At 34.3% G+C, this 12,478-nt stretch overlaps 1 protein-coding gene across 15 annotated transcripts in view; it reads right to left on the bottom strand.

Annotated features, from left to right (window-relative positions):
• The window catches only part of PHTF2 (putative homeodomain transcription factor 2), a 164,887-nt gene that overhangs the window by 109,924 nt on the left and 42,485 nt on the right, over nt 1-12,478 (bottom strand). For 14 of the 15 annotated variants that reach the window (XM_072965158.1, XM_072965156.1, XM_072965159.1 and 11 more), the window contains one exon: nt 2,119-2,175. The exons of the other annotated variant lie outside the window; for it this stretch is intronic. In XM_072965158.1, coding sequence (XP_072821259.1) covers nt 2,119-2,175 — 57 coding nt within the window. The remainder of the gene's footprint in view (nt 1-2,118; nt 2,176-12,478) is intronic. 15 annotated transcript variants of the gene reach the window in all.

A 12,478-nucleotide genomic window follows, 5' to 3' on the forward strand; every position in this document is an offset into this window, starting at 1 on the left:
TCTTGAAACCCTTCAAATAGCCTGTCCATCTGAAGTTGCAAACTACCCACAGACACAAAAATAAAAGAGAAAGAAAGGGTCAGGGTTGATGATAAAGCCATGATAATTTTATATACAGTCAATCCTCATAGATTCCATATTTGTAAATTTACCTATTTATTAAAATTTATTTGTACCAATTGGTAACACAACCTCTCAAGGTACTTAATATTCCCTGTCCAACAAGTTACAGACTGTCAGAGAGCGTAAGTGATTTTAAGGCCTTACTAGACTACTCTGCTGCTCTGTTTGCTTGACTATTCCAACTCTTCTCACCAGACTACTGTCTCATAGAGCTCTCACTTCTCTTTCCTCCTCCCCTTACATCTCTTCCTTCACCTATCCATTCAATGTTATTTCCCAGTGTTCCATTCTCAGCCTTTTTCTCTCCTCATTCAACGTAAATCCACTCACTTCTACAGCTATGTCTGTATAATGTGCATAATATATAATATATAGAAAGCCACATGTACCTATATATACACATTTTACATACTGAAGACTCCCAAAACTCACTCCTAAGTACCACCAGGATATTTCTAAAACAGAATTCTATATCTGCTCTTTTTCTAGTATTTCCCATCATACTTAGTCCTGGCTTAGCGAAGTTGTTAAAATAGAAATTTAATCAGGTAACTTTTTTCTGCTTAAAATCCTTCAATGTCTCCCTCATTGTTTTCCAGATTATGTCTAGATTCTTGGGTAAGACAGTGAAGCCCCTTCATGATCTGACCTCCATTTTCCTTTCTAATTTTACTTCTAATCACCCTAATCTCCTTTTCCATCCAACCTATTACCCATCAAGTCCCTTGAGGATTTCTCAGTCAGTCATGCTACTTCCTTCCTTTATGCATTTTTCCATATGCTCTTCATTCTGCCTAGAATGTCTTCCTCATTCTCCCTAATGTCTCTCAAACTCAGCTCCTGAGTCACTTCCTCTGAGTGAAGTCTTTCCTAACCTCCCCAGGGCTGCTTCCCCTGTTTGCTCCCAAATAGAGACCTAAACATCCCTCTCTTAATTGAACTGATCTTACTTGTAATTATGTATCTCATCTACAAAATTATAATCCATTTTATCTTTTTTCCCGATTTAATCCTGTATTTAACACATAGTAGGTGTTACTACGTGTTATGCAACTTTGTTAACTCTATTATTTCTTCAAGAAAATAGCTCAAAGATTAAAATTGACAAGTGGCAACTAATCTTGCTCTTTATTACAGGCGACTAAGTTGTCTAAACACTGTGATTTTTGTAACAGATTTTTAAGTAATTTTAGATAATGGTTTTCAACTTAATATAAACCTTTCTGTACAAAATAGAAACTGTCAAGCAACTAAAGTAACATTCTCTGGGCCAATATTAAGTTTAGCTCGTGCAGGAACACACTGATTAGTATTATCTACATAAATGAAAACTATAAATCTTATTACCAAAAAGATGTGTTTGCTGAGAAACAGAACAAATTTAGTTAAAAAATAGTTTCCATGCTAGCAAGGTAGCCTGAGTTTATCTTATCAGCATAAATGATTACATGTTCAAGAAGAAACTATCTACTACAAGACATTTTAATTAATGCTTTATTTTCCTAAAGTCTTTTAAAAAAAACAACTAACTGGTTCAGCGATTCTCTTTGCACCCAAGTCATTCTGTTAGTAGCACCAAAAAGCAGATCTCAATGAAGCAGAGCAACACTTGCAGAGGACCACTCAGGTGGGGAAAATCCTGAAACACTTACCAGTTTAATAAACTGTACAGAGCAATGACAGCATCAAAAGGGAGGAAAAGTAAACTAGAAGTATAAGGTGACAAGTGAAAGGGGAAGAAAGCTGACAAAAAATAATCATTAGAAATTAAATTTTAAAAGAACAGAAAGATGCTAAAAAGCAAAAAAAAAAAAAGAAAAATTGTCAGAGGTAAAGACATATGAATATGCCATCACAAAGATTTTACCTCTTTATTGAAAAGTTTGGATAAAATAAGTAGTATTAATTTACCTTAAAAGGTATATGGAAAGACATTAAATAAAATATGGTTAATATTCAATTCAAAGAATACACAAAATGAAATAAACTTGTTACCTTGATTTCCCTCTGTTCAACAGATTTTTCCCATATTTGTTGATCATATGCTCCAATCTATGAAAATAAATTAAAAATACTAAATTAAATGATCATTGTTGGTACCCATCCAGTTGGTATAACTCTGTTGAATTACAAGCAACTTAATGTTCACTCAGCACAGATTAGACTTTTGTGTGATCAATACTGCATGGCACTGGCTCTCAAGAATGTTTTCAGGACTGGCAGTTTCAGCAACAACTGGAACTTGTTAGAAATGCAGACTCTCTGGTCTCACTCCAGAGTTACTAAATCAGAAATATGGGTGTGATATTCAACAATCTGTTTTAAAATCCCTCCAGATTATTCTGATACACTAGTAAGAAGTTTAAAAACCTAGGGTAGTGGCCCTAGGGTACTTTTTATTTTAAATAAACACAATTGCTACAGCCCTTGTACATTCAAGAAAAAACTCCCAAGTGATAAATTCTTTATGGAGTTATTTTTAGAGGAAAAATACCAATATTCTGCAGAAGTAAAAATTCGTAAGCACGGAGACCACAATTACCACTTGGATTAAGGTTTAAATTGAAAAATACAATCATGTAAGTGACTGAAGACACAGGGAAAGCATCAAGAAGTAGAATCTTTGTAGCTTCTATGTCTATTACTCTTAGATGCTGGAAAGCTCTCTGAAAGATAAGCTTTACCTGGGCAGGATGAACAAACCATTTTTACTATTCTTGACCAAGTTCTCTGCTGTTAGCTCCTATCATTTCCAGTTTCCACTTAATCTCCTATATCCAATAGTCACTGAAATGGGTCAACAACCTATAATTTTAACTGACATTTTTCATTAGCATTAATTGAAAATTAGAATCCTAAGAAATTAAAATTACTTCAGGTAATTACAATTTAGAGACTAGAGACAGAGAACAGAGATAGGCAAAGATTATGAGAAAATTCAAGAAAGAGTATTTTCTGACTCACATCTTTCTATCCAGAAATCCTCTTATCTTCACGTTATATTTTAAAATCTCATTACAAGAAATGAGAAATTGAGAATATGAGAATGGTTTAAAGATAGACATGAAGGAAGTAGAACAAAATGATTTATTAAATCATTTTAAAAGGTACGACTTTCATAAAGACTTTTCAAGGATATACATGTTCTTGTACATTTTCAAGCAGAGAGAAAGCAATACCCAGCCATCCAGTGTGTATCTGGGGATGTTCCACAAGAGCCCCTCATTTCTATTATTCTCTTCTACACATTACCTTATTCATACTAATTGCTCTGCTCCTTTAAATATTATAAATATTATTGTTCCTTTTTTCATCACTTTCCTGTGACTCCTTTCTTATCTTAAAAATCACTTTATGAGGGGGTGGGATATAGCTCAGTGGTAGAGCACATGCTTAGCTTGTGTGAGATCTTGGGTTCAATCCCGAGTACCTCCTTTAAAAAAATCACTTTATGATATAATATATCCCGTAATTAAAATTGTATAACATCTAGACCACACCACATAGACTGACTTCACTTACATATAACCAAAACTACCATCAATCTCTATTAACACATGATTAAGAAGTCCTAGGTAAGCAAAAACCAAATGGTTAGACATAATGGTAGAGATGACCTGCAGTGACTAATTGCCACTAACCATCTAAATTCTGAATTCAGTCAGCCTCCTTAAAATCAATGTGGGAACATAGATTCCATAAGAGTAATTCTGCTCTACTGCAGTAATTCAGAAATGACTGGGCTTAATCAAAATTTATCGTTTAAATGTTTTAACTGTTTCAATGTACTGCATACTCTTCAGTGAAACAAAAACCAAGACTAATAAAGAATAGGTACCAATATGTTTTAATAACTATTTTGGAAGTATTTTGTTTTCAAGTTCTTTAAAAAGAACTGCATTTTTATTTTAAGATGACTCAAGAATATGGACACGGCAATATAGTCCCATAATCTAAAGTCAGGGACTATGAAATAGTGCAAGTGCAATAGACCAAACCAAGAGAAAATAACTACATTTTAAAATGCCATACAAAAGATTAAAGGAAACTTAGTAGTAATATTTGTCTAACAGAACAGGAATTTTAATCAAAGAATATGTTCTTTAATTGAGAAAAATATTATATAAAATTCTGGCTACTTTCAAGTTTCGGCTATCTCCTAAATGCTCTTCCCTGCCCCACAAAATGCCTCTACTATTTGGGTGTCTAGAAAAGTGCCTAACATTATACAGGAACAAAAGGATATATAAGCACATGATTTTTTGTTGGTAGACAGACTTAGAAATACCTAGGTAATTAATTCATGAGTAGTTCTATAGATATCCAACCATATTGTTTATAAGTGATGTTCTGTTTCAAAGACGAAAAAACTTTGTTCTCTTATATTTGAAGAAAAGGCTGAAATTCTGATTTAGATCTAATGTGCAGGCAACAGCTTTGTACATGTTAAAAAAGTGAATTTCATTCTCTGGAGTCTGGCTGTGGTTAAGAAATTTTATCAACGCTCTGGTTATTACTCCCGCAGATGCTCTGAACACCTTAAACCTCTGGTGTACTCTTACCCAACCAGAGCTGATCTACAGTCAGCTTTTTTTAACCTGGTCCCAGAGGACCAAACACTTTGCCCCCTACAGGTTCATCCTGTATCTTCAACAACAGGTCTGGCAATCCTATACTGATCACTTAAAATACTCTTCATAATGACAGCAAGGATAATTCTAAATTTTCTTCCCACAGACTCTAATTCCTAATTACTCTGAACATAACACTCCTAGGAAAACTTTCAGCCAATTATTTCAACTACTAACACTGAAGCCATAAGATACAAATTTCTTCATTTTCTGCCTTCTCCATCTTTAGTATTTGTCTTCTCATCTAATTTATATGGTTTCCTCCCATCTTTATAAGGAAACCTTGAGCCACTACAGAGGTTACGATATATATGTATGCAGTGTCCTGAGAGTGTTACAAAAATGTTTAAAAAAAATGATAAAAATTAAGATACTATAATTTAGTAATATCAATTGGATTAAAATTGAACTAAATTAATAATTCTAGATGCTTTCTGTCCTACTGATGGCCTACTTATAAGAGCCAAATGTACATACTGTACATCTGAAATTAATATAGCTAACATGCTACATTAAATATATATGTAAATATATACAGCAGACATTTTAGGATACATGAAAACCATTAATAGTGATTATCTCTAAGACATACAGAAGAGAACAGTATTTTTACTTTCTGCTGTAGATTCTCTTTTTTTTTTCCCCACAATGGATATGTACTGTTTTCATAAAGCAGGATTCTAACTCAGGTCTGATGGATGCCAAAGCAATATGAATTAGTTACCTAACAAATTCAATACGTTTATGACAATGAATAGTATCTTTACAGGGAATCATCTATTTCTACCTATCATCATTCTTATTTTTTATCTTTCTATACACTAAACAAACAAAATGGGGAAAGGGAAAAAGAGGGGAGAGAGGGAGAGGGAGCTGCAGGAGAGGCAGTCATGGATGGAGGAATCGAGAGGGAGGAGAGAAGGAGGGCACTGGTAGGTAGAGAAAAAGACTCTTTCTCTAGGTGTCAGAGTCAGCTCTGGCTTCTAAGAAAAAAAAATGTAATGAAAATGAAGGGATGAAGAATACAAATGTTAAAACCTAGGTAATTAGATGTGAAATGGGAAACACGTATCACTTAGGATTCTAGAAAAGAAGTATCTTTGAAAAACAATTTGAAAAGCTACTCTTAGGTGATCTGATCACTCCTTAGGTCATCACATTCAGAAAAGCAGTGTCTCAGGTATCAAGAGGCTAAAGAAAGAAAAGGTGTCACTTCAAAAAGGTAGTTACCAATAGTTTAATTAGATTAAGTGCTTAGATAAAAGATTAAGAGTTCATAAATAAACATAAGCAGGGAAAACAGAGGCCCAGGTTTGCACACACATTTTAAGCATTTAGTTTCCTTAACTAATAAGGAGACATGCCATAATACTATTATGTCAAAGTCCTAATGTTTTCTACTATTTCCATACTCAGTTTCACCTTTTAGAATCTCATTTTAGAAAGTCTGAAAAGCAAGCTATTAATTTTCACATATAACCAAATTAAATCTAAAAAGCTAACACAGGACCCAAATCCCATCCTAGCTTGGCCCACTCAACAAATGTCAAAGGTCAGTCATGTGGCAGGACAAATGAAAGTCTACCTTTATCAGCCAAAGTGTGTCTGTTAAAAGAATAACAAGAATATCCTCAAGATAAGAGATTAGAATCTCTTGAGACAACTTCTTAAAATAAAAAAAAAAGAAAGAAAGAAAGAAAAAGTAAAAGAGATGCCTATGCCCTTGGTGATCCTTTCTATCTCTAAATTGATAGTAAATATATTCTATCTTTTCTGTGACTATTTTTTGTACCTCATCATCAACCTTTATAAGACCCTAATAAGCAAATGTAATGTTGCTTTTATAGCTATGACAGTCCCAAATTTTAACAGTGATTTAATAGTAGTACAACCAAATATAATTAATTTTTATCTATGAATCTTTTTATAAAAATAAAAGTTATCGGGGAGAGGGTACAGTGGTAGAGCACATGCCTAGCAAGCACGAAGTCCTGGATTCAATCCCCAGTACCTCCATTAAAATAGGTAAACAATAAATACAATCTAATTACCTCTCCCTCCAACAAAAAGAAAAAAAAAAGTATACAGTGTTGTATGTCAACTATTTCTCAATGAAATTGGAAGAAAAAAGAATTTTTAAGTTAAAGTTCTCAATCACAAAATACCCTTAGAGTGTTGGTTGTTAATCCTTTGTTTTCTGCAGTACGTTAGCTGAATGACTCTTAATGTTTGCTGACAGAAGTAGAAAAGACCCTAGACTGTGTGAGAAAACTGGGTTTTCATCCTGCCTCCGCCATGACTAGTCTTAAGGTCTGGGGAAACTTTCTTGACCTCTGAGCTTCTGTAAAATGGGGACCACAAACATACTTCACAGAACTGGAATATAAAATGATAGTGTCTGGTATATAGTTGGTGCTCCATAAATGTTAGTTCTTTCCCTTGTTGGCAAATCTCAATCTCTCCAGGCCTCAATGCCCTTATTTTCAAATTGGTAAAGCTGAACTATATTTCAATTAATTTATGACAATATTTATAATAATGATGATTTGGATGGCCACAGATAATTTTTTTAATGTACCAGTATGGGGAGAGAAAAAAATCCAATGCTACTATGAAAGAAGGTACAATCAATAGAGTAGCTAGATGTTCGAAATGAGAATAAAGGAAAAAAATGAAAAAATAAAATAAAATCACCATATCAAGGAAGGAGATGACAGTCAATGGATATGTCAAAAAAAGTGTGGAAGAGAGATACTTTAGAGACAAGCAAAAGTCGATTTACAAACCAAACTTAGTGACTGAGTTAAGTGCCTACTGGGACTGGGGCCAACATAAAATGTGACTTCATGGTGCTGAACACTGGCAGTTATCATAAATTTAGGGCAAGAAGTGAGGTGCAAGGAGGGGGTTATTAGTGGATACTGTAATATTTCCACAGACTTTCAACAACTGGTATTCTACTCTTAGTTATATAGCCAGATGAATCCCCTCATTTCCAGAATGACTGAAGTCACCAATTGCTGCCACCTTCTTCACTGAGGTTCTATCATACATTTCTAATAAACAGACTGCTTTGTTACATTCTGCATTTCATCCTCGGATCCCCATTTTCCAAATGACTTTTTTAAAATGTTCATTCAGCTTAATTCTGTGTGCTATAAAATTCCATGGATTTTGACAAATCATGTCATGTACCCAACATGACAGTAACCTCCTAACTAGTTTCACTGTCCTGTTTCACCTACTTAAGCCTTCCTCCCCTCCCCAGAAAACCAAAAACTATATAGTAAGGGTCTTTTTACCCTTAGTACAGTACCCTTGCCTCCTCTAGAATAACATGTATCCACTTCAGACTGGCTTCTTGCACAAAGCAGTATCAATTTAAGAATCATTCATATCTTTTTTAAGGGTTGATAACTTACTTCTTTTTATCATCAAATTTCTTTTGTACAGGAGTATCACAATTTGTTTATCCATTCATTTATATAAAGATGTTTTGTTGCTTCTAATTTTGGCTAAAGTGTATTACAGTACTATAGATATTTATGGGCAGGCTGTTTTGTGGATATAAGTTTTCAATCTACATGGGGAAATACTTAGAAATATGAGTGTCAGATAATATGGTAAGACTATGTTTAGCTTTGTTAGAAACTGCCAGACCGTTTTCCAAAGGTTTTGAACTCTTTGTATTCCCACTAGCAATGAATGAGAGTTCCTGTTGCTTCACATAGTCTCCTATATTTAAAAAAATAGAGTAGCTAGAAATGTCTGGGCAGAAAGTACCAAGAAGAAACCAAAAATAAGTGTGTGGTGGTAAGTCCTTTTCTCAATTTATAACCAATATAATACATTTCTAGAATTACTTAACAGTTTATTAATGAAATCAGAGCTGTCAACATCCAAAATCTTATTTGCTCAAACACCTAAACTATATGGCTTTCACTCTCAAAATGATCTATCTACAAGTATGATAAGAAACAGAAACTGAGGGGTTGAGCAAAGTAACAAATTAAAGTTACTAAACGAAGTAGTAGATTTGAGAACATTAATCACCAGTGAAAAAAAAATTTATAATCCCAAAAATTATGTTGCCATAGTGCACATTATGAAATTATACTCAGTATTTCTGTTCATACTTTTGAAAGATACTGAAGAAACAATTAGGGCCACTTAAAATCATTAAGATTATTGACTATTCTTCAGATAAATCTCTCCCCAGAATTTTCAGAAATTCTTTTCACTTTGCTTTAAAAACTTTTAACTCCAAAGTACAGCTCTCAATGTTTTGAATATCATTATTTTTTTGCGCATAATACTGCCTCTCAAACAAATTTAGCTATTGAATGCTCAGGAATATCTAGGTCCTTATAGCTGCTCCTACAAAGCCTGTTTCTAACCTACTATGTATCTTAAATAGCAATTCCCATTACTTCTCCATTTATACGCTATCCTATTCTGTTCTGTATTTTTCACATGGCCTGTTTTTAGTCAAAATATTGTCCGGTGTTTGACTGCCCATTATAGACACACACATACAAACCCTCCTATAAAAGTCAGACACTCAGGTGATTTTAATTATGAGGATCAGAAGAGGAAGCTGAATCATTTAATTACACAATGTAAACTATGAATGATGATGATGTCAGACAAAAAGGTGTGGTCTGAGGACATGGGAAGAGCCATGTGTAACAATTATCAAATTATTTTACCAAATCTTTAACTCCTCTGAATCTGTCTTTTCTTAGAACTCTAGAAACAAATTTGAGAAGCCAAAACATAGAAGCCTTTAATCCAATAATTGAAATATTCCCCTATAATTCTAGCTATCTGGGGGAATGAAGGACCTGAAATGGGTAGTATGCAAAGATAAGGCTTCTCCAGCTAACCGGAAGTAGAGCTTGCCCATGAAACTGTTCGTAAGCCAAAATGTTGTAAAGCGAAGAATCAGTTACCTTAGGACACATCTTAGTAACACATGCACAAAATCAATCGAGCTAAAGTACAGATACTAAAATACATTGAGCTAAAACACAGATAAGAGCTCAAAGTTGTGGGAGCCAAGATGCAGCGTGTAGTTCCTGCCTGAGGAAGGACCTTGGTGTTCTGGGTGTACACTGTCTCCTTAGCAGCTCACTGACTGCAAAACAAATGTTGAATACTATTTTCACCTTTTTTTTTTGTAAAAGTGAAAATTCTCTTTAGATTTTTTTCTGATAGCAAAAACAGGTATCAACGTAGGTCTTTCAGAAAAGCAAAGTGGCATAGACTGAACTTTCAAAAAGTGAGGAATACTGGTATCCTAAATGAGGAAAGAAGTCTCAATCATGGAATAAATATGAATAATTATAAGCAAAGAGGCTTCTTTGCAATCTCTTTGCTTCAAATGTAATTTATTTCTTTTGCTGTCAATTATTAGCAGGATCATATCATAATCAAAAGTGTACTACAGAAAAGTAAAGCTATCTACGTAGAAGGCAAATTAAAAAAAAATTAAAGTTTTTTTAAAAGATTAAAATCTTTTTGGGTGGAGAGTATAACTTTTCAAGGAAGAAAGTAGATTTCTAGAAATCAATTCATTTTAAAATACTACATATCTAGCTGGCCTCTGGCACCTGGATCAAGACACCAAAGTTGAAAACACATTCTCATCTGCAGATCTTAAAATCTAGCTAATTAGCAGGGTCCATTTATTATAATAACAGCTAAGGCCACTTGATCTCTTCCCACATGTCCTGTCAGCGTATGCCTCATACAGCCATTCTTCCCTGCATTAATTCTAAGAATAGTGTATTACAGGCCACATACACATATAACTAAACCATGAATCATGACCAAGTTCCTACTGCCTAAGGAAAGCCAGTTAATGATATAGTATAACACTGACTCAAGTTTAGAAAAAGTCTTGAAAAGCATCCTTAAATTCAACAAAGACAGGTGATCATGGTAGAAACCAAAGAAAAATATTCAGAGAGTTAGTTCCAATTCTAAGCATAAAGAACTAAGCACTAAAAAAAAAAAAAAGAAAAGAACTAAGCACTATTATGCTATCTATCAGTGAGAGCAGGTCTGAAAAATAGCAGTATTTGTGAGGTAAAATGTAGAAGAATGGGAAACTTACCAGATATGGGGCATGGGAAAGAGATTAAAGATAATAATTTCTGGCTTAAGTACCTGGGACAGCACTCATATTATTAACCATGACATGAGATAAAAACAGGTTTGAAAAAAGCTGTTGGAACTCTAAGACAGTGAGGAATTCTGACTATGTTATATTATACATATATTATACTATATAATAAAGTATTATACTATATTATAGTATAATATATACTACAGTATAGCTATTACACCATAATAAAAGGCAAACAAGGAAAGAGTTTCAGAAAAGAAGGTAAAGTAAGGAGAGTAAAAATATCGAAACATTTTGAGGTTGTTGGGTAAACACATTCCTGGCAAATAATCTTGATCTCACTTAAATAGTAGGCAAAGTCACTAGGTGAGATATAGAAGCTAGGGAGTTCAGGAAATAGGGGACAATAAAGGAGGCAAGAACGAACCGCTCAGGGAGACAAAATACATTATCGACTAGAATGAGTTGGATTGGGGATAACAGAAAGAGTGAATGCAGCTACGGTGGTATTAGAAGCAGTCAGATGGGAGTCAATTGGGTTATGTCTGTATTTTCCCCTTTCACCACCAAGGCTCAACACTCCAGGACCTGGAGAGAAAGAAGTAAAACACAAACACACACACACACTCTGACACAGATACCTACAATATGCCAGTAACAATGCTGTGCACTTGGCAAGGCCCTTCAGTAACTCTTCATATAGCTTCCTTTCTCTCTCCTTGCTTCTAAACAATTCAGTGCTACAGCCACTACATGGTACAGAGCCAAAGGGGCCCAAGGCAGGGTGTCAGAGAGTCTGACACATGGGGGTACCAGTTGTGGGGTATCAGCCCCAGTGGGGTGTAGAGGGGGACCTTGTTGGGTAAGGGGAGTCAGAGCCTGAGCAGGATGAGGGTGACCACATGCAGGGGTGACCAAGCACAGGGTGTTGAAGCCCAAGCAGGGAGAGGAAGTCATCCACTTGGAGGATGTCCTGATATCCAAGAAAGATTCATAAAGTCTAGATTAGAAAGTCTGAATGGGATTAAGAAGGATCCATATACAGGATGGTAAGGCAGCTGAGACAGGAGACTGATGCAGAGACTGATGTAGGGACTGATGTCTCAAAAGTCTGAAAATGTTCTTATCTGTTTACTCAAAAATTGCTATCTATAAAGCTATTAAAAAAGTAAAAGATTATCAGTTGAATGAGATGAATGTTATATGTAAATAGAAGGGTTTAATAAATTATAGCATATATATATATAATAGAATATTATACTCATTAAAATTATGTTTTAAAAGGATATTCAGTGATGTGAGAATTTACTTTTACATGCAAACAGGATAATAAAAAAAACTACATACAACATGATCCTAATTTTGTTGGGAAAAATTCACAATGTTAACAGTAGGGTAATTGTGTGATTTTATTAAACCTACCTGCATTTTCCACTTTTCCTATAATAGACATGTATTACTTTTAAAATGTGGTTGAAACATCATTAAAAAATCAAGAGAAAAGAAAGCTAATATCATCTGAGTAGCATCTACTATTAGGCACTGGGCTAGGTGCTTCTGAATACATTTTCTCATGGAAAAGTACTGTGATAGA

This window comes from Vicugna pacos, chromosome 7 (assembly GCF_048564905.1).
Source record: "Vicugna pacos chromosome 7, VicPac4, whole genome shotgun sequence".
NCBI lineage: Eukaryota > Metazoa > Chordata > Mammalia > Artiodactyla > Camelidae > Vicugna > Vicugna pacos.